This window comes from Natrix helvetica (assembly GCF_964273705.1).
Source record: "Natrix helvetica genome assembly, chromosome: 13".
In the NCBI taxonomy this organism is placed as follows: Eukaryota; Metazoa; Chordata; class Lepidosauria; order Squamata; family Natricidae; genus Natrix; species Natrix helvetica.
Window position 1 is genome coordinate 2472360 of NC_138557.1, and position 21669 is coordinate 2494028.

The 21669-nt window shown below is 47.8% G+C and overlaps 1 protein-coding gene across 2 annotated transcripts in view; it reads right to left on the reverse strand.

Moving 5' to 3' along the window:
• SNX8 (sorting nexin 8) overlaps positions 1-21481 on the reverse strand; it is a 24901-nt gene extending 3420 nt beyond the window's left edge. The window contains exons 1-11 of one of the 2 annotated variants that reach the window (XM_081965632.1): positions 21459-21481; positions 20074-20145; positions 9277-9467; positions 6324-6441; positions 5911-6032; positions 5217-5297; positions 4301-4461; positions 3015-3147; positions 2072-2140; positions 1076-1225; positions 239-388 (exon numbers count right to left, since the gene is read on the reverse strand). In XM_081965632.1, coding sequence (XP_081821758.1) covers positions 239-388; positions 1076-1225; positions 2072-2140; positions 3015-3147; positions 4301-4461; positions 5217-5297; positions 5911-6032; positions 6324-6441; positions 9277-9417 — 1125 coding nt within the window. In that variant the 5' untranslated portion in view covers positions 9418-9467; positions 20074-20145; positions 21459-21481. Of the gene's footprint in view, positions 1-238; positions 389-1075; positions 1226-2071; positions 2141-3014; positions 3148-4300; positions 4462-5216; positions 5298-5910; positions 6033-6323; positions 6442-9276; positions 9468-17955; positions 18504-20073; positions 20146-21458 lie in introns of those variants that run through there. The other variant, XM_081965631.1, reaches the window with a different exon arrangement.
• Between the last annotated feature and the right edge of the window lie 188 nt (positions 21482-21669).

Below are 21669 nucleotides of genomic sequence, written 5' to 3' on the forward strand. Positions count from 1 at the left end.
GATGGACATGTGGGTGCTGGGCAGGGATTTGGACTTTCTTTTGGGTGGGTAGAACCTGGAAGCTTTCAGATTCGGGTTTTCCCAGATGTGCCAACATGACATCTCTAATAAAATGGGACTTTGAGGAAACTTAAGCCTCGGACTCTTCTTTCGTTGGGGCGTTACTTTGAACACACACACACACACACACACACACACACACACACAGAGGAATGCGCGCAGCCTGGAAAGCACTCACCTCTTTGTGGCCCTGGATCTGCGAGTTGACAAAGGCCCCCAAGATGTGAGAGGTGAGCGGAAGGTAAATGTGGATGAGCTGAGTCTCTTGGTGAAGGCAGTAGAGGGAGAAGTAGTTACGATGCTCCATGGTCAAGATTGCGTTCTCTTGCTGATGGGGAGGGGGGGAGGAAGAGAAGGAGGAGGAGGAGAAAGAGGGAAAGGAGAAGGGAGGGGAGAAGAAGAAGAAAAGAGGGGGAGGAGAAGAGGGGAGGAAGGGAGGGGAGAAGAAGAAACAGAAAGGGGGGAAGGACATGGGAGAGGAGAAGAAGAGAAAACGGGGAGGAGGAGGAGGAAGGGGAGGAGGAAGAAGAAGACGGAAAAGGAGACAGGAGTAGGAGGAGGGAAAGGAGTAGGAAGAGAAGGAGAATTAGAGGAAAAAGGAGACAGAAGAGAGGAAGGGGAAGGGGGGAAGAAGAGGAGGAGGAGACAGAAGAAAAGAAAGGGAGAAGGGAGAGAAGGGGAAGAAAGGAGGCAGAGGAGACAGAAGAAAAGAAGGGGAAGGAGAAAGGAAGGGAGGTTAGACTAGCGCCTTGGAGAGACTCAAGCTATCATCTCCACCCAAGGCCTCATCCCCCCCCCAAGCCCCCCATCTTCTTCCCCAACCCCAGAAGCCTCAGAAAACTCCCCAAAGTTGCTTCAGCTTCTCCAACCTCACTGGGCCTTTATCATTGCCAATGTTCTCTTCTTGGATCAAAAACACGAAAGACGGAGAGAGCCCGTCACTTTCAGGAGGCAGCAAGGTCCCTCCAGGCCTTCCCCCTGGGTCGGCCAGCCCGAGCGGAGAGGCTGTTCTCACCTCCACAATCCGGGATTCCAGCTGCTCCACCGACTCGGGCTCCTTGTTCTGCACTGTGGCACTCAACATCTGCTTCTTCATCACGCTGTACTTGTGCAGAGCCCGCTGGTGTTTGTGCAACACACCCTTCTCGTGCCTCTCGCACAGATCCTGCCACACAGGCGGAAGAAGCAGGTAACATAAGGGGGCTCATTCTATCTATCGTCTCTCAATCTGCCTGCCTCTGTCTCTCTCTAGCTCTCCCTAGATCTCTCTCTCTCTCTCTTGTCCAGCTGTGTCTATGTCTGTCTAACTACGTCTACCTCTTTCTTTATCATGCCTGCCTGCCTGCCTGCCTGCCTGTCTCTCTCCTATCAGTCTATGTCTATCTATCCCTGTCTATCTATATCTATCTATGTGTATATCTGTCTATCTCTTCCTCTCTCACACCTATCACTCTATGTCTGTCTATCTATCTCTGTCTATCTCTCTATCTGTATATCTGTCTATCTCCTCTCTATCATCTTTCAGTCTGTCTATCTCTGCTATATATATCTCTTCCTCTCTATCTTATCAGTCTATGTCTGTCTGTGGGTCTGTCTGTCTATCTATCTACTTATCTATCTATCTCTATCTATCTCTATCTATCTATCTGTATATCTATCCCTTTCTCTCTATCTTATCAGTCTATGTCTGTCTGTGGGTCTGTCTGTCTATCTATCTACCTATCTATCTATCTCTATCTATCTATCTGTATATCTATCTCTTCCTCTCTATCTGTCTATCTATGTCTGTCTGTCTATCAATCATCTCTATTTGTATTTTTATCTGTCTGTCTGTCTATCTATCATCTCTCTCCCTCTCTCCATCCACCCATCTTTCATCATTTTCATTCCTCTCCTCTCCTCTTTTGGACCCTCCCGCTTCCCCTTCAGCCCCCAGCCGTGTCCCAGCCTTTCTCTCTCTCTCTCTCTCTCCCTCCCCTTCCCCCATGGGTCGGTGGACCGCCGGACTCACTTTATAAGACTGCAGCAAGTCCAGGAAAAGGCTGAGCTTCTCCACCACGTCGTTCTCTTCCTGTTTCCCCTGGACAGCAGAACGAAATAGAAGCCTGTGAAGGGGGGGGAGGGCAGCTGTTCCCCCCCACACCCGCCTGCCCATCGGAGGGCAGGAAGCCGGTGGCGAGTGGCCCCTCGGAGGCTGGGAAGGAGGCTCCTGCAGGGGAATCTTTCAACGGCAAAAAAAAAGGGGGAGAGGGGGCCGAGGTAGAGCAATTGAAGCGGAATGGATGCGCAGGTATTCTGTGCATGGGCGTGTGTGTGCGTGCGCATATCCATACACACACACGCACATACATACATACACACGCCCACGTACATGGGTAGTCTCCAGCTGGTGGTCACAGTTGGCCCTGGAAACGTCCGTCACTAAGCGATGCAGGCGTTGAACGAAAACCTCCCCAACCAAAAATGAACAATTTGGAGATTTGTTTCCACGCACACCTTTCTCTGAAGAGAGCCGTGAATTCCGATGGAGTTTCCTTATCTTTATCAGAGTCCACCCCCCACGCCCAGGGTAGGTCGTAGGCTTACAGCTGGTCCTTGTTTGCAGACTGAAACCGGGACGGGTTTCTCGGTCGTTAAGCGAACGTCGTTCAGTGAAGCCGCAAAAGCGCTTACGGTCTTCCTTCCAGGCCTTCCTTCCATTTTACGGACCGGCGAAGGCCGCCAACGCGAAGAGGGGGAGGGGGGGTTTATCCAAGGGGCTGTTTCGTCCCCCGGGGTCAGTGCGAACGGTCGCCAAGAAAGGCGGTCCCTAAACAAGGACAGCCCCATGGCGCTTCCTTGCAATCTTCACTGACAGGTCGATGAATCTCAGAGGGGGAGGGCGCCCGGACCCATCGTCCTGGGCAACCAACCCCACCCCTCTCTCCTGCAAACCTTTCCCGTCCCGGGCTCACCTGCTGAACGGCTTTGTCGGCTAGCATGGCAAATTCCACGGAAAGGCCCTTCAGCGCCTGCTTCAGGTTTCCCCAGGCGCTGTGGTTCAGAGCCGCCCAGGAAGGCAGCGGGGTTGTGTCCGAGCCCAACGCACTGGCGGAAGAAGGAGGGGGAGGTATCCGTGAAGACCCTGCCAAGCCTTTGCACCCCCATTTGCACCCAGCATCCAGCCCTCTCTAAGCAGTTTACAGAGTCAGCCTCTTGCCCCCAACAATCTGGGTCCTCGTTTTACTGACCTCAGAAGGACGGAAGGCTGAGACAACCTTGAGCTGGTCAGGATCGAACTCCTGGCACTGGGCAGAGTTTGCCTGCAACATTGCATTGTAACAACTGCACCACTCTGCCGGCTGGCCGGCCTGCCTGCCTGCCTGCCTGCCTGCCTGCCTGCCTGCCTGCCTGCCTGCCTTCTTTCTTTCTTTCTTTCTTTCTTTCTTTCTTTCTTTCTTTCTTTCTTTCTTCCTTCCTTCCTTCCTTCCTTCCTTCCTTCCTTCCTTCCCATGCTATAACAGACTTATATACCACTTCAGAGTGCTTTCCAGCCATCTCTAAGCTGTTTACAGAGTCAGCCTCTTGCCTCCAACAATCTGGGTCCTCATTTTACCGACCTCGGAAGGACGGAAGGCTGAGTCAACTAGGAGCCGGTCAGGACTGAACTCCTGGCAGTGGGCAGAGTCAGCAATACTGCATTGTAATCACTGCATCACCATAACCCTTCCCTCCCTCCCTCCCTCCCTCCCTCCTTCCTTCTTTCCTCCCTCCCTCATGCTCTCCTTCATCTCTCTCAGTACTTCCTCCCTCCCTTCCCCCTTAGCACTTAGACTTATATACCACTTCACAGTGCTCTACAGCCCTCCCTAAGTGGTTTACACCGTCAGCTTCTTGCCCCAAACAATCGGAGTCCTCATTTTACCCACCTCCAAAATTTGGAAGGCTGAGTCAACCTTGAGCCTGGTGAGATTCGAACTGCCAAATTGCAGGCAGCCGGCAGTCAGCAGAAGGAGTCTGCAATACTGCACTCTGACCACTGCGCCACTGTGGCTAAATGCAGGCCATTTGCCAAACATCCAAAATTCAGGAGTGGGGGCTGTTGAAACCTCAAATCTGGGCCATAAGTGACCCCAGGAGGTCTGTCCTAACTTCGAAGAATCACTGCTGGTCATAAGCGAAGGACTACCTCTAAAGAGATGGTAGCTCAACCCCAAGGCTTGAGCTTAGAACACAGGTGGCTCAGTTGACGCCCGCTCACCTGAGCTCCTTCCCGAAGAGGAGAAGGTCCGAGGCATTGTCGAGCGCCCGGGATGCTATCCGCTCGGTCCGGTCCTTGAGTTTGTAGAAGCTGTTGTAGATGTTCCTGATCAGTTCTCGGCTGGCCGCAAACTGGATTTGGATGTCTGTTGGCAGATAATCCTGAAAGAGGGGTAGGGAAGTTCATGAGATCCAACAACAGCTTCCATACGGCTGGGAGAGTCCTACATAGCAGGAGAAGTTGGCCCCAGCTGGTAAAATCTTCCCCAGCCTGTCCTTCTCCATGCAGCTCAAGCATCTTAAACCCATGTTTCTCAACGTTGGCTGCTTTAAGATGGGTGGACTTCTGTGAATTGAAGTCTGCCCATCTTTTGATTTAAAATTTTTTATTTTATTACATAAAATACAAAAAGAAAGAACAAACACACTCCAACTTCCACTTTCTGCTTTTACACATTAATATGTAACTGGCCATTTCTATAACAACAAATCTTTCCATTCAACGAAACCAAGATCGAAGTTTCATATATATATTTTTTCATCACAAGCACAAATTCCAGAAGGGATATCCCAATGAGAACCTATTTTCCTCTTTAAATAAAGCAATCAAGTTAGCCATTCCTGCTTCTTTGCTATGGAAATAACGTGTATTTCTATTTGCACCTGGTAATCTTTATAAACTGTCGCCATGTTTTATATACAAAGTTTATTCTATTCTTTCAAATTCTCCTGGTCCGCCCATCTTAAAGCTGGCTGGGGAATTCTGGGAGTTGAAGTCCACCCATCTTAAAGCAGCCTACATTGAGAAAGACCATCCTAAGTGACTAAGAGCCTTTGCATCTCTGCTACAAACAGAAGTCTTCTGCTGAAGCCACGCCGTGTCCATGTCTCTAATAAGAGGTCTCCTCAGACAATACCTTTGCCTGCATTGCGAACTTGCAGGTCATGAATTCGTCTCCCACACCTTGGATCAGCTCCCTCAGCTTGTTCTGAACATCCTGGAACAACAAGAAGAAGATAAGTAGGAAGGGAGATGCAAAAAGGCAGAAAGGAACTGCCTGGAGGATATGCCTACAGCCATCAGTGTGGTGTTTAGCAACAGCTATCTCCTTTCACATTCCTGGAGTTTTGCATCTGTCAGCACAACGTGTCAACATTTTGTGATCTCTGTGAAGGGACTGATCTCTCACCTTGACTCAAAGGTCACCTCTGGATTCTATGTGTGGGAGCTGTGGTAGTTGGAGATACCAGTAATTGGGTTGGTCACTTGCAAAATTAACTGGAAACATGAAGTTTCCAGGGATTGAGTCAACCTCTGTCATCTAGTTCATTGCTGTTGGGATGACCCTGAGTAAAAATCAGGGGCTACTCAAAGCGAGGTTGAGCACCACAAACTTGGTTTGTCTCCTTCACTGCCAATTACTAGTTCACAATTACTAGTTGCTTCAAGATCCTATAAAGGTTGCCCAGCTAGGAAAGCCCTGCTGTGGACAATGTTATGGTAGAAAGCTAACTAGCAGGAGGCATCTGGCAAGCCAGCACTGGATAAGCCAGCAAGCACTGATCTCTACATATTCAATTACCCACAGACTCCTTCTCGGGCACACTTACCGACCCACTGAAAGAGAGGAAAAACTTGAGAAGCACATCTTCTGAAAAAGGAGGGTGTCGCGCCACCAGATTGATGAAACGCTTCAAGGCACGGCGTCTAGTCTCGATGAATTCCCGGTCAGCTGGAGGATGGGAGAAGGTCCAGGTTGAGGAACCTCAATCTTCAAAACCTTCCTGATAGCTTTACGCAGAAAAGGAAGTCCCACTTCTTTTACCAATTCCAGCCATGAGCTGTGGTCAACAGGACACCTCTAGAAGGATCGGGATTGCAATTCCCAACGCAATGCCTTGGTTGACTAGGAAGCCTGACAGTCATAGTTCCAACCCATTTGGAAAGACCAGCTTGGGGAAGGTCATCATTGATGGTCTTCCCGGAGTTTAGCTACCTCCCATCTCGTCCCTGCCAAGCTTACCTCCTAACATCCTCTTGGGAGGCAAGCCAGGGACCATACGGTAGGGGAACTTCTGAAGGAGCATCTCATGGAAAACTACGAAGTCATTATACCGCCGGTAAACGGAGCACCTAAAACGCTGTAGGGAGAGTAAAGGAGTCTATTCAGAGCTTCCTCAAAGGAGATGCTGGAATTCTTGGCACCTTGGAACAGAACAGAAGACCTAAATGCCCTCTAGTCCAGCACCTCCTGGCTTGGGACCAGGTTATTTAAGGGACCCTAGTTGTTAAATTCCCCCCAGCGAGTTGGGTGTGGCGAGTTGGCCATGAAGAGTTGGCTCATTCTGCCTCAAGTGTGTGAAAGGACCCATCTCTAGTTGTGTTAACTGTTGTTGCATTTCTCACAAACGAAGGCAAATCTACGTTGCCACAAAGAAGAGGGAGTCAGCCTATTCTCCAAAGCCCCTGAGGGTAGCACAAGCAGCAATGGGTGGAAACTAATCAAGGAGAGAAGCAACTTAGAACTAAGAAGGAATTTCCTGAAAGTGAGAACAATTAACTAATGGAACACTTTGCCTCTAGAAGTTGTGAATGCTCCAACACTGGAAGTTTTTAAGAAGATGTTGGATAACTCTTTGTCTGAAGTGGTGTAGGGTTTCCTGTCTAGGCAGAGGGTTGGACTACAAGACCTCCAAGGCCCCTTCCAACTCTGTTATTCTATTCTATTCTGAATTCTATTCTATTCTGAATTCTATTCTATTCTATTCTGAATTCTATTCTATTCTGAATTCTATTCTATAATGAATTCTATTCTATTCCATGTGTCCCAGGATAATGTTGCAGGATCCAGTCTTGGTCGGTCCCTTCAACCAGAGGTTTAGTCTTCCGAAGCTTTACGACTCGTGTTGGGAGTCCACCTGCAGGGAACTTCTCTCTAACTTTTCCCTTGGCTGCTATCTAGTTTTGATTTTTGCCCTTGTTATTGTTTCTATTTTTACTTTTCACATTGTCCGCTGCCCAGATCTCCTGATTTGAGAGGAGAGGCTAGCTACAGCGATTCAGTAAATAAATAAACGGATCTCATTTGGAGCGATGGGCAGCTGGTTCAAGGACTCCGGTGTGAATCAGTTTAACCGTTCACCCTTCGCTTAAACATCCAAGAATCCGTCTCGGCTTCCCTTTGCAACAGATCTAAACAAACCACAACCGCCACATCTTGCAGCAATAAATCCTCCCGAAAAGTTAAACGATGCAACGAGCTGGAAGTTTCCCCCCCCCCCTGCCTTCATTGCTGGAGGTTTAAATCACTCTGCAAAATAAGCACTAAGAAAAACCCGCCAAGAGCGAATGTGGAAGGAAAGAAGCAAAAAAAATCCTTGTGCAGGGAGAAATCACTTATTTCGGGGACAACTGAAAGCCACGCTTTCAATCGGGATTCTTCACCAGCCAGAGAAAGGGATGGAAGTCGGTCGATGCAGCTGCTTGTCCATGACTGAAGTGGCAGAAACTGACACAGCTTTATCAATTCCCCAAAGCAGGGGTCGGCAACCTTCAACACTCAAAGAGCCATTTGGATCCGTTCGCCACGAAAACTACCAGGGCTCTAAAAGCTCAATAAATTGCATGCCGGCGGATCTCGCGCATTGGCGGTTGTGACGCGTATTCTGACGCAGCAGAGGGGTGAAAGAGCCACATGCGGGCCCAGGGCCGCGGGTTGCTGACCCCTGCCCTTAAGGCAACTACGTTTATACATGGAATCATCTTTTGTTCTTTCGTCTACCTGGCCAACCTACCTCTTTGCCAATCTTAGCATCTCACGCTGTATTTCTACTGTACTTGCAGATTATTAAAAAGGGGAAAAAATTGAATTGTTCAGCTTATTCCTAGGTGAGGTCTTTCGTACAGCCAGCCGGAATTTCACTTTTAGGTTTAACTATGGAGGTGGGAGTGTTCCTGAGACCCAAGCAGTTGATTTTATCAATTGATCTGGTGAAAATCCAATCCACCCAAACCTTTATTATTTATTATACTGATTACAGAGAGCCTCCATCCTAGTGGCGAAGGAGTCCTTTCTTCTTGCTGTCCTATCATTTGTTTGATAGCGTTATTATAAAATGTTAACTAATCCATTACGAAGAGATGTGGTGGCTCAGGGGCTAAGACGCTGAGCTTGTCGATCAGAAAGGTCAGAAGTTTGGTGGTTCGAATCCCTAGCGCCGCCTAACAGAGTGAGCTCCCCTTACTTGTCCCGGCTTCTGCCAACCTAGCAGTTCGAAACCACGTAAAAAAATGCAAGTAGACAAATAGGAACCACCTGTGGTGGGAAGGGAACAGTGTTCCGTGCGCCTTTGGCATTTAGTCATACCCGTCACATGACCACCGAGACGTCTTCGGACAGCGCTGGCTCTTTGGCTTTGAAACGGAGATGAACACTGCCCCTTAGAGCCGGGAACATATGTGCGAGGGGAGCCTCTGCCTTTATCTTTTAAACCATTATATTATTTGACAACTGCTCTAACTGAGGGTTAACCCTTAACCCCTTTGCAACCTTGGCATCCTGGCTGGCAGGGAAATTCTGGGATTTGAAGTCCACCCGTCTTAAAGCTGCCAAAGTTTGGGAAGCACCACGTTAAGAGTTTAAAAAAAGAAGAAGTTTATATCCTATGAGCTATGATTTCTGAAATGTCGATGTCCATTTGCACAAGGGGATGGACCATTTGCGCTCAAAACTAAACACAGCGTTGATAAAAACAGCTGCCAAAGACAGAACTTCTCTCTTTTTTTTAGGCAGACGCAATTCTTCTCCCAGCTCCAGCTTAAAAGCCAAGGGAAATTGCTTCACCCTTCGCTCAGACCAATCTTACGGCTTTCTCCCAATACGCCCCCCTTTTATTCCTCAGCCCAGCCCCTCGGGAGGATCAAGCCGAGTTCCCCAAAGCCAAAGCCAGGGATCGCATTTCTTCCTCGTCACCTACCTTGCTGGAGACCTCATATTCCACATGCTTCAAAAACAGCCCCCTTTTCTCCGGGATGAGCTGCACTTGAACGGTGTCCTTGCTCAAGAGCTCTTGCAAGGTGTGAGGAAGCACTAAGGGGCTTCCTGGGGGCTTCTGCATCGGGGGTTCTTCTAGGTCTTTGGGGTCGCTGGCCGGAGGCTCCCCCGAGTCTAAGAGGAGAAAAGAGGAATGAAAAAGAAAAGGAGATGCTCTTGGGGGGAAAAAAATAGAAAAAGGGCAGGGGGAAGAGACTTTCCCGGTGCGCAAACGTCCGGCTAACCAATCTCCAAAGGGCTCTCGCTCCAACAGGCACAAACCTACATTGCAGGTTTATCTCTCTCTACCTGCCTAAACTACCCAGAAACGTTCCAAACCCCACACCTCTCTCTTCAGAGGCAGTTGGCTCTTGCTCGGCCGGGTGCCAAACAATCAGCCGAGGGAGCCAGCCGAACGGCTGGTAATTCTTGTCGAACTGGCTCTCGCCAAGATCAAAAGGCAGCAAAGCTTACAGCGCTGGCATTCATGAATCCTCTTCACAACCAACTATGGAAGGAGAGGTGGTGAGGGGGGAGAGAAATGAGGATTTCCAGGCCAGCAGAAGAAAAAAAAAACCCACTATCCGTACTTCCTATCTGGCTAAAGATGTCCATGGCCAAATTTTTGGGAGCCCAAGGAGGTTGGGTGAAGGACGGATCGGTGTGTTGGAGGCCGTTTCGCTTGTCCTTGCTATTATTTTATCTGCAAGAGCTTTTTCCAGATGTGAGCGGTGGGAGTTGTAGTCCCTACAGAGTCAAAAGGCCTAGGAGGGAAGACATAAAATATAATTCAAGGCAAGGTTGCACCCATCAAACTGAACCAGCTGTAACACGGCTTGGATCTATTGTGTAAACCAGTGGTCAGCAGCTCGTGATCTGTGGAAACACTGGTGGTCCGTGAGAACATTTTGGTGGTGTTCAGAAAAATTATTTGCATTTTTTTATATTGCAATAAATCAGGGGTGTCTGTTTAGCTCCTGGTTGTTAAGCGAAGCACTAGAGTTGTTCATTGAATTACACAGCAATTAAATTCTGGGAGTTGAAGTCCGCATGTCTTAAACTGGTCAAGTTTGAGAAATATAGAACAGAACAATAGAATAACAGAGTTGGAAGGGACCTTGGTGGTCTTCTAATGCAACCCCCTGCTTAGGCAGGAAACCCTACGCCACTTCAGACAAAGGATTATCCACCATCTTCTTAAAGACTTCCAGTGTTGGGGCATTCACAACTTCTGGAGAAAAAACTGTTCCACTGATTCATTGTTCTCACTGTCAGGAAATTTCTCCTCAGTTCTATGTTGCTTCTCTCCTTGATTAGTTTCCACCCATTGCTTCTTGTTCTGCCCTCAGGTACTTTGGAGAATAGCTTGACTCCCTCTTCTTTGTGGCAACCCCTGAGATATCGGAAGACTGCTATCATGTCTCCCCATGTCATTCTTTCTATTAAACTAGACATACCCAGTTCCTGCAACCGTTCTTCATATGTTTTAGTCTCCAGTCCCCTAATCCTCTTTGTTTCTCTTCTCTTGAGTCTCCACATCAAATGCTGGTCTTACCTGAGCCCAGGTAACTCAAGCAATCATGACTGATTGGACAATCTCAGCACTTGGTACAGGAATCTTTTCTAACCTAAAGTCTTTTCAATGTGATGGCATTGAAATGTCTCAAACCCACCCCCGAGTTGATTTGGATGGCTAGAACAGAAGGGGACACACACACAAACACACACACACCACCCATCACATAGAGTCACAACTGCATGGGAGCAGGTTGTATCACCTTCCCACACAAGAAGGCGAGGGGTTGGACTAGAAGACCTCCAAGGTCCCTTCTGACTCTCTTATTCCGTTATTCCAAGGAAGATGGGGGAGTTGATTTCAATCGTTTTAGGGATCATGCAACATCACATTCGCAGTCCCCATCCGGCAACATTTGAGTCGCCTTAAAAGCCAGTCTGGCGTAGCAGAGAAGGCACCAGGTTGGGGAATCAGGAGACCGTGAGTTCTAGTCCCACTTTGGGCACTGAAACAGCTGGATGACCTCAGCCCAGTCTGTCTCTCCAAGCTCTGAGAAGGAGCCAATGGCAGACTGTCTGAAAAAGCTGGCCAAGAAAACAAGGACTTGTCCAGGCCGTCTCCGAGAATCAGACAGGATTGAACATAATTTTTTTTAAAAAAAAAAACCGTTTGAAAGCCAAAACATTCTTTTAAGGTTACGATGCCATGTGGCAAAATCTCTCAACATCCATCTAGGTGAACGCATTCCAGGACACGCTCCGTCAAAAGCAGAAGGCAGACAATGCCCTCAGCAACACCCCAAAGTCCAAGGTCCCTTCTTCCCAGGGCGAAAAATTCTTCCTCCGGAAGGGACAAAACAAATCCCACTGGGGGAGCGGAGGGGGGGGGGGATCAAGGATTCCTCATTTCGATCTCAGGCCCTGGCCTTGCAAAGCAGAGGAAAACGGAGCTCCCCAACATGCAAAACCAGATGTTTCCTTGCCACTGTATCGCCAAATTAAGCCACCAAAAACAGTTTTCTACACATCTCACCTATTCTGGGGTTAAAGAGAGGGAGGGAGGGAGGGAGGGAGGGAGGGAGGGAGGGAGGGAGGGAGGGAGAGGAAAGGAATGTGAGAAAGAGAGAGAAAGAAAGAGAAAAAGTGAAAAAGAGGGAGAGAAAGAGACAGAAAAAGAGAAACAGAAAAAGAGAAAAAGAGAAAGTGAGAAAGAAGGACAGAGAAGAGAATGAGAAAGAGGGAGGGAGAGAGGAAAGAATGTGAGAAAGTGAAAAAGAGGGAGAGAGAGAAAGAGACAGAAAAAGAGAAAGAAAATGAGAGATAAGGGAAGAGAGAGAGGAAGCTAGAAAGAAGAAGAGTGAGAGGATGAGAAAGAGAGAGAGAGAAAGAGAGAGAAAAAGGGAGGGAGAGTGGAAGAGAATGAGAAAGGGAAAGAAAGAGAGAGAGAGAATGGGAAAGAGAGAAAGAGAATGAGAGAAAAAGTGAGAGAAAGAAAGGAAGAGAATGAGAAAGAGAGAGAAAGAAAAAGAAAGGGAGAGAGAAAGGGAGAGAAAGAGAATGAGAGAGACAGAAAAAAAAAGAGAGAGAAGAAAATAAGAGCTACAATGGAATGCAAAGCCTCAGCAAAAGGCAATAACTGGAAACAGGATAACAAGGAGATCAGCCCCAAATCAAATCATCCTAGCTTGTTTACTTCTGTTTGGCTTCCTTTTTTTAATCCAGCTTGTAAAGGGAAAAAAGGAGAAGAAATAATACAGGGGTGTCCAAACTTGGGAACTTTAAGACTTGTGGACTTCAACTCCCAGAATTCCCCAGCCAGCCCACACCCCTGAAATAATAGTTGGGAAGCCAGAGTTTCTGATCAGGAAAAGTTTAGGGGTTTCCCCCCACCTTCTCAAGAAAACTCCCCCCACAGTCTTAATATTTCTAGAATTCATCAGAAAATGGAACTGAAATGAGTTCGGAAAGTAACACAGCCCAGCGTACTTCTGCAATTTTATTTTATTTTATTGGCCCAGGGAAAGAAAAATAAAAGAGATGCCTGCCAAATAATTTTCAGCAACGAGAAACAGCTGGGGGGAAATTATATTTTTTCCATTTGGCCGAGTTGTGTGTGTGTGTGTGTGTGGTTTTTTTTTTTAAACAGGCTGTGCGGGACTCGAGGCACAAAATAACTTGGTTCCGATGGATGCCAACCTGACCACCAATGAACGGCCTGGCCTTTAAGCCCAGTTGCCAGATCCATTTCTTGGTTCGAATCCTGTAAAAAATTAAAAACCCAGGAAAATCTGCCTCTCCACATTTCAGGCCCAATCCATTCCAAGCCTGCAAAGAAACCTTAAGAAATAGTATAAAAAATATCTTTTTATCTCAAACCACCAGGACGTGGAGGTTGAGTGTTCAGTTACATAAGCCAGAAGTTTGAAATGGTCACTTTAAATATATAGATGGTTGGTTGGTTGGTTGGTTGGTTGGTTGGATGGATGGATGGATGGATAGATAGATAGATCTATCCTATGTCTATCTATCTACCTATCTACCTATCTACCTATCTACCTATCTACCTATCTACCTATCTACCTATCTATCTATCATCTATCTATTATCTATCTATCTATCTATCCATCCATCCATCCATCCATCCATCCATCCATCCATCCATCCATCTATCTATCTATCTATCTTGCTACTGAACTTATAACCTAGAGCTTGGGGAGAGATGGCAAGCAAAGGGCTAGGCCTCCCGGTGGCTTACAATTTGGAAGACCTGAGTTCAAATCCTGATCGGCCAAAGATCATTAGATTATAAGGCCCCCCTCGCTTCTTAAATCGGACCGATTCACCTGGATAATCCTGCAAGTTGGCCCCATCCCTCTCTCTTCAGAATGGGGAAACTAACGACCGGAGTTTGCAACACAGGGGAGCCCTCCTCTTATGGCCGTTTGTTTAGTGATCATTCAAAGTTACGACGGTGCTGAAAAAGGTGACGGAAGAACAGTCCTTGCGCTTAAGACTGTCCCAACGGCATCCCACGTGGAAGGACTTTTTTTAAAAGTTAGCTTTTTCAGCACTGCCGTAACTCTGAATGGTCACTAAGCAGACGGAAGTTGTTGAATTAGTCAGGCCGGCTTCTCCTCCGCCCCCACCATGGACTTTGCTTGTCAGATGGTCGCAAAAGGGGATCACGTGACCCCGGGACACTGCGACCGTCATAAATGTGAACAAGCTGTCAAGTATCCGAATGTAAATCGTATATGAATGAGGATGTTGCTCTTGGCGAGACAGTTTAACACTAGCGCTGATGATGTTCCCTAGTTGGGTCACGAAATGTCTGCAAGAAAACAAACAAGCTCAGAGAGTACCAAGGTCCCCACAGTCGTCTTCTTCTTCCTCCTCCTCCTCCTCCTCTCCATAAAAAAAACCCTCACTCCCTTCTAGCACTGATGATGTTACCTACTTGGGTCGTAAAACATCTGCAAGAAAACCAGAAAGTTCAGAGAGCACCAGGGACCCCACAATCCTTCTCCTTTCCCTTCCCTTTCCTGCAAACCCTACCCCCTTCTAGCACTGATGATGCTACCTAGTTGGGTCATGAAACGTCTGTAAGAAAACCACCAAGCTCAGAGAGCACCAAGGTCCCCACAGTTCCCCTCCTTCCTACAAACCCCACTCCCTTCCAGCATGGATGATGTTCCCTAGCTGGGTCATGAAATGTCTACCAGAAAACCACCAAGCTCAGAGAAGCACCAAGGAGCCCCCTGAGCTACAAATATTCTCCTTTTATTGGTACAGTTAAGACAACAAACAGGCCCAGGGACATGGACACACACAAACACACACACAAACACACAAGGCATCTCCTTGACATTTGCTGACCAAATCCCTACATGCATCAGACGGTTGTCTGAACCAGCAAACACATTCCTTATGCTGAGCAGAATCCATCCCCGGCCCTCTGGAGCCTAAATATTGGCAATGTTAGCGCAAGATCACACATGCATCCCCAAGGCGTTAAGCTCCCCAGGGAAAACAATGGAAGAAAGCAAACACAAAGGAGCAGATAAAAGAGCCACACTGGGGACAGGCAGGAAGGAATAGCTACTACAGGATCAACATTACTCCATGGAGACTAGAGAAGCAGCCCAGGAAAAAAAACCTGGTGCCCTGAGCTTGCTTTTCTCCTTCTCTGAACCCAGCTGTTTTTCCTGGCATACCTTTCAACCTCTAAAATCCAAGATCTTTTCCCCTTTTGGGCTAAACAATGGCTACCAACCTGCCTTCCGTTGAGGACCTGGACATTGCACGAGTCAAAAAGAGGGCTGTGAAAATATCTACAGACCCCTCGCATCCTGGACATAAATTGTTCCAACTTCTGCCCTCAAAATGACGCTATAAGGCACTGCACACCAGAGCAACTAGACACAAGGACAGTTTCCCCCCGAAAGCCATCACTCTGCTAAACAACTAATTCCCACAACACTGTCAAATAATTTATTAAGACTGCATTACTATTATTCTTCTCTTCCGTCCTATTACCTATCTCCTCCCACTTATGACTATAACCATGTTGCTTGTATCTTTAAAATTTATATTGTTTCATTTGTTTCCTAGTATGATTTGATTGCTTATTAGTAACCTATGACTCTCACTAAGTGTTGTATCTTATGATTCTCGATGAATGTATTCTATTTTATTTTTCTTTGTGTACACTGAGCGTATATGCACCAAAGACAAATTCCTTGTGTGTCCAATCACACTTGGCCAATAAAGAATTCTATTCTATTCTAAAGAGAGGTAAAAATGCTACAGATAAATAAAGGTAAAGGTTCCCCCCACATATACGTGCTAGTCGCTCCTGACTCTAGGGGGCGGTGCTCATTTCCATTTCAAAGCCGAAGAGCCAGCGCTCTCCGAAGATGTCTCCGTGGTCATGTGGCCAGCATGACTGAACGCCGAAGGCGCACGGAACGCTGTTCCCTTCCCACCAAAAGTGGTCCCTATTTTTCTACTCGCATTTTTTACGTGTTTTGAACTGCTAGGTTGGCAAAAGCTGGAACAAGGAACGGGAGCTCACTCCATTACGCGGCGCTAGGGATTCGAACAGGAGACCAAATCTTAGTGCTGTTGAGAAATGAGTCGGATGTTTGCCAGGCCAAGCAAGCCCAGAGACAGGAAAGGAAGTTTTCTAGGAAATGAGATTGCATCCATTCCAGGAGGGGGATGGAAAAATATGATGCATCAGAAACTTTCTCATTTTAAAAGCCAGAAAATGCAAAGTTAACCGAGTGCATCATGTGCATCTTTTTATTTCCTTTGATCTCATTCAGTTCCTGCTTTAAAAACTTCGTCTGTCCATACTAAATCAATCCACACAGCGCAGTGGGAACGTTGGGTAATATGCTGAGTTCCTTGCGTAGAGAATAAAAAGAGGACCGGGTAAGTGAGTCAATTGGCATAACACAAAATCAGAAATCCAGGGCTTTTACCAGCCAGAACAAAAAGCCAGAAAGTGATAACTTAACAGACAAGCATGTGAAAAGTTGGGTTGGAGTCACACCTATCAAGCCATCTTTGGGTTAATGTTGGTTTATTGGGAATAAAGCAACTTCGGTTGGGCTAATGCGGCATGATGAACCACAAACCAGAGTTTCCAAGCTGCAAGGGCTGGCCTTATCTAGATGCAACCAAACCTCCCACACAGCACACGAGGCTGTGACAACGGGTTGTGCGAAGTCACGATAGGCAACTCATGATCCACATAATCAGCCCGGGGCCACCACCACCAATCCACCATGCGAAGAAGGCAGCAGAATTAACCGTGAAAGGAATAATAATGAGGATACGTTGACATCAATGGGCCAGCAGATCCTGCTAATCCCAACCTTCTCATCCCGAGGCAAGTCATTTCAGCCGAACCTCTAATCCAGCCTTCCCGGAACCTTAGCAACTTTTAAGATACAGGTATGTCCTCAGACTTATGACTGTAATGGAGCCCAACATTCATGTTGTCAAGTGAGACAATTGTTAGGTGAGTTTTGCTCCATTCTACGCCCTTTCTTGCCACCGTGCTTAAGGAAACCCCTGCCGTTGTTAAGTCAGTCACACGGTTGTTAAGTGAATCTGGCCTCCCGCATTGACTCTGCTTGTCGGAGGTTGCAAAAGGGAGTCACATGGCCCCGGGAGACTGCAGCCGTTTGACAAGCATCTGATTTTTTTGATCGAGTGTGAAAAAAGGATCCTAAATCACTTTTTCCCAGTGCTGTTGTAACTTGGAACGGTCCCTGTTGTAAATCGAGGGCTGTAGGTGGACTTCAACCCCCAGAATTCCCCAGCTGCCATTCTGGGAGTTGGGAAGTCCCCAGGCCTTTAATGTTGCCCACTTGGGAGAAACGCAGCTGGGTGTCCTGCTTAGGGGGAGGGGGTTGGACTAGATGATCTACAAGGCCCCTTCCAACTCTGTTCATGCAATCCAATCCTAACAACCTCCTTTAAAAAGGAAGGGAGGGGGGAAAGCACGGAGGCCTCCTTTTCAAAATCTAGAATTGAGGGTGGGGGGAAGCCCCGCAGGGGTCTTCCTGCCTCTGATTCCCGCAGCCAGGCGAAGACTACACCTCCCATCCCCCGCAGACACCCAGATTCCGCCCTTCCACCCACCCACGCCTTCCCTTAAGATCCCGAGCCTTCCCAAGATTAGGCACTGCACTTACGAAACCTGTCTGCTGCGCAAGGAGAAACGGGGAAGGGAGGCGCTGAAGCCCCCGCTCGCCCACCCACTCCCCCCCAGAGCCTGCGCGGCTAGCCCGAGCCCCTCTGCCCTCCCTCCGGCTGCGCTGCCGGGTCTCCAGATGGGGAGAAAGACCCTCTCCGAGCAGCTGATGGGGGACGCGGGAGCTGTCCAAGCGCTACCAGTTCCCAAATCAAGCCGGGGCGCGGCGGGGTCTCTGGGCTGAGGATCGCCCTGCCCATCATCCCCAGCTCCGGGGGTCGTCTGGCAGAGGCCCGGCGTTGGAGGGAGGGAGAGGGGGGCAGCTGGCCAAGGCAGGGGCTGCGGGGTGCAGAAGGGAAAAGCGAGGCGAGCGCGCCCGTGCGTCTTGGCGAGGCTGCTTACCCGCGGCTCCTCCCGGGCTCGCTTCGGGCCCTTCTTCTCGGTCCATCGCTGGCCTCGGTCATGTGAGCCTCCGGCGGGGGAGAGTCCCTCCTCTGGCTCTCCGGCCAGGGAGCCGGTGGGGCGGGCCGGGGAGGCGCCTCCGAGGCGGGCCGACGCGTGCGGCTGCCCGCTGCTGCTCCGGGATCGCTTTGCGCGTTGCTTTGCGCACCCCGAGCCCTTCTGCAAACGGGGAGGAAGGCAGGGCCTCGCAGGGCCAGAAGTGGGGAAGGGGTTTATTAAATGGCCGGAGTCCCGGGGTGGAGGAAGGGGGGGAAGAGACCCCGCTCTCTCGGGCCCGCGCGGAGATTCGGGGGCGATTTGCAAGGCTGCGCAGACTTTGCAAAACTCCCGCAAGAAAGTCCCGTGGGGAGGGGGAGGGAGGAGGCAGGAGGAGGGAGGGTTGGACGGGGCTGGGCTCAAAGGATAAGGGGATTTCCTCTCTCCCCCCCCCCCCCCCGCCGCCGCCTTTTGGCTGGGGCAGGCGTGGGCACCCCAAAACCCAGTTGCAATTGGCAAGGCCGGGTTGGAGCACAAGGCTCTGACTTCGCAGATGTGCGTCAATGGGGAAGGGGGGAGGGAGGGGGGAGCGATCCCTGGAACGCCCAGATGGGGGCAGCGCCAGCCAGGGGGTTTGCACAGTTGGTTGTACAAAGAGCCACTTCCTTAGCTGTTCCTAAAGGGACACACCCTTTCCCTGGGGTGGTGCGTGAACTTGGCACGCTGTTATCCTCAGCAGCTTTTTAAGAGGGGTGGGCTTCAAACCTCCCCCCCCCCAGCCGAATTCCCCAGACAGAGCCAGATGAAAGGCCAGCCCAAGTTGCCAAGGTTGAGAAAGGCTGCTAGAGTGGATAAGGTCATTTGTATTGTCACTTATACTGTGTGCACACATTAAAAATTAAATTCTGATGCCCGCTCTCATATCTATATATCTCTATATATCTACACACATACAGTACATGCACACATGTAGATATGAAGGGAAGGGAAGGGACATCCGGAAGGGAGAATTCTTTATTGGCCAGGTGTAATTGGGCACACAAAGAATTTCTCTCCAGTGCATATACATTTCTCTGTGTGTACATATAAACTACATATGTGCACATATATATGTACACACACACATATCTATATATATTAATCTCAGCCCATTTTGAATACATAGCAGAAAAAGGAGTCTTGAGAGGCAATAAGGTTGATACTATATGGTAGAAAGCTACCAGTATTAAAGAATCTACTTGTTCTGCTTCAGATACGATTACTATTAATCTTCTCATCGCTCCTATCTCCCATCTCCTCCCACTTATGACTATATAACTGTTAACTTTGTTGCTTGTATCCTTTATATTGATTGTTTCCTAGTATGATTTGATTTCTTATTAGTAACCTATGACAATCATTAAGTGTTGTTATGATTCGTGATGAATGTACCTTGTTTTTTTATGTCCACTGAGAGCATCTGCACTAAAGACAAATTCCTTGTGTGTCCAATCACACTTGGCCAATAAAGAATTCTGTTGTTCTGTTCTGTTCTATTCTAGCTTGTATTTAAGATCTTTGCTTTAAGCTCTTACAAGCCCCCTTCTTTTGATCTGGCTAAAAGAAAAAAGCAGCTACCAAAAAAAAGGGGAGAATTAGCCCACTTGGACAGCTGCCATTCTGATACAGAAACCTCAGGCTGTAGAAATCAGTAAATGACACCTCTGACATGCTGGTTTATGACTCCTCCCTCCGCATTTACATTTTGGCTTGGATTTTAAAACCATGTTTATTTTCTCACGTTCTCACAGCCCTTCTACGGACTGGCAAAACGTAAAAATTAAGGATGCAATGGGTTGCATTAGCATGCCACCTCCCTACTTAGAGGGCAACAGCCCATGTACCCCTAGATATGGCAAATAAACAGCTTTTTCTTGACCTTGTACTATATTATTCAAACATTATAGGTTATAAGTACAGTGTCATGTTGATCTGATTCAAAACCTGTGTTTGAAAGCCACTTTGTTGGTGCATTTATATGAAGATTCATTTGCCAACAGTGGTATTTTAACAGCAGCTTTTGGTCATAGGAGATTTCCCTACCTGGGAGTCATTTTCAGTGTCCTTGTTTCTATCAGTTTAGCAAAGAGCCAATAGATTTGAACATCGCTGTAACTGTAATATAAAAGTAGAATATTATCTGGCATATTTATGGAGGTGGGGTGGGGGAATAATCGGAATTAAAGTGCTTGTAAAATTATCCAGGTTTTTTTTTATTGCTGCATCGTGTTTATTAAGAGAAACCTTGAAAGACGAAACAGCCCCTTCAAGGTAAAGGTTCCCCTTGCACATACATGCTAGTTGTTCCCAACTCTAGGGGGCAGTGCTCATCTCCGTTTCAAGAGCCAGCGCTGTCTGAAGACGTCTCCGTGGTCATGTAGCCAGCATGACTCAACGCCAAAGGCGCACAGAACGCTGTTTCCTTCCCACCAAAGGTGGTCCCTATTTTTCTACTTGCATTTTTTATGTCCTTTCGAACTGCTATGTCGGCAGAAGCTGGGACAAGTCACGGGAGCTCACTCCGTTACATGGCGCTAGGGATTCGAACCGCAGAACTGCCAACCTTTCTGATTGACAAGCTGGCAGAATCCGGTCTTCTCCAGCCCCAAGCATCTGATTTCCAGATGTTTGAGACTCCAAATGCTTTAATTCCCAGCCAAAATGTCATAAAGGAAATTGCAAAAGTTGCAAAAAAACCCTATTCCTGTATATTGGAGGCAACTGGGATATATGCATGGTTTAGTCCTAAGTGGTATCTTCAAAAAAAAATGCCACTTAATGTAGAAAAGGAGTAAGTGTATCAAATCATTGCAACTCTTAACCTGTATTGAAAGCGCTTTAAACGTTCGGTAGGGAACGATCAAATTTGGAGCAAGATTAATTAATATCAATTTCCTGCATAGGACCTAATGGCTCACCCTCCTTTTTCTTTTTGGTGTCCTGTTTCTTTAAAAGAAAGATCACGTGAGCAACAAGCAGCTGATGTGGCGGGGCTCGCCGGGCCGTACCATACCAAGGCATTTTTTTTAATGAAGCATAGAGAAAAACGCCGATCACAATATAGGATTGTATATACTATTCGATTTGTAACAGGTGATGCATATTCCAGGCACTGCTTGTCTTAGGGGTTTCAGGATAGATGCCCATAATTAGCTAAAAGCTCCCCTACGATACACTTGGTATGATCCATGCGCCCGATACGTCAGGTTCCTGGACGATACCATTGTGGACCATTGAAAGGGTGATATGTCACTATGGTAAAGCATTCGTTCCTTGTTCAGCGCCACTATATTTTCATTTTTTATAAATTGCCTTCCTAAATAAAGGATTCCCTGCTGTGTTTAACAGCATAAGCGTAAAGCAATAGTTCTTATAAGCAGTGCCCTGCCAAAAAAAAAACCTCCTCATCTGCCGGATGCAAGCCTCACCTCAAAGCGCTTTTCAAATCGGTCGCCATCTTGGACTGCTTCACCTCGATGGATCCAGAGGAGGCGGGGAAGATTGACATAATCCCGAAATAACCTTTCCCAAAGAAAGCAATCGTGGCGGCTGGGGTGGGAGAAGCACGGAAAAGGCGAAAACGACTCGAGCGACTTTATCCTCCCTTTACTAAAGCCGAGGAAAGTTTCCCTTCGAGCT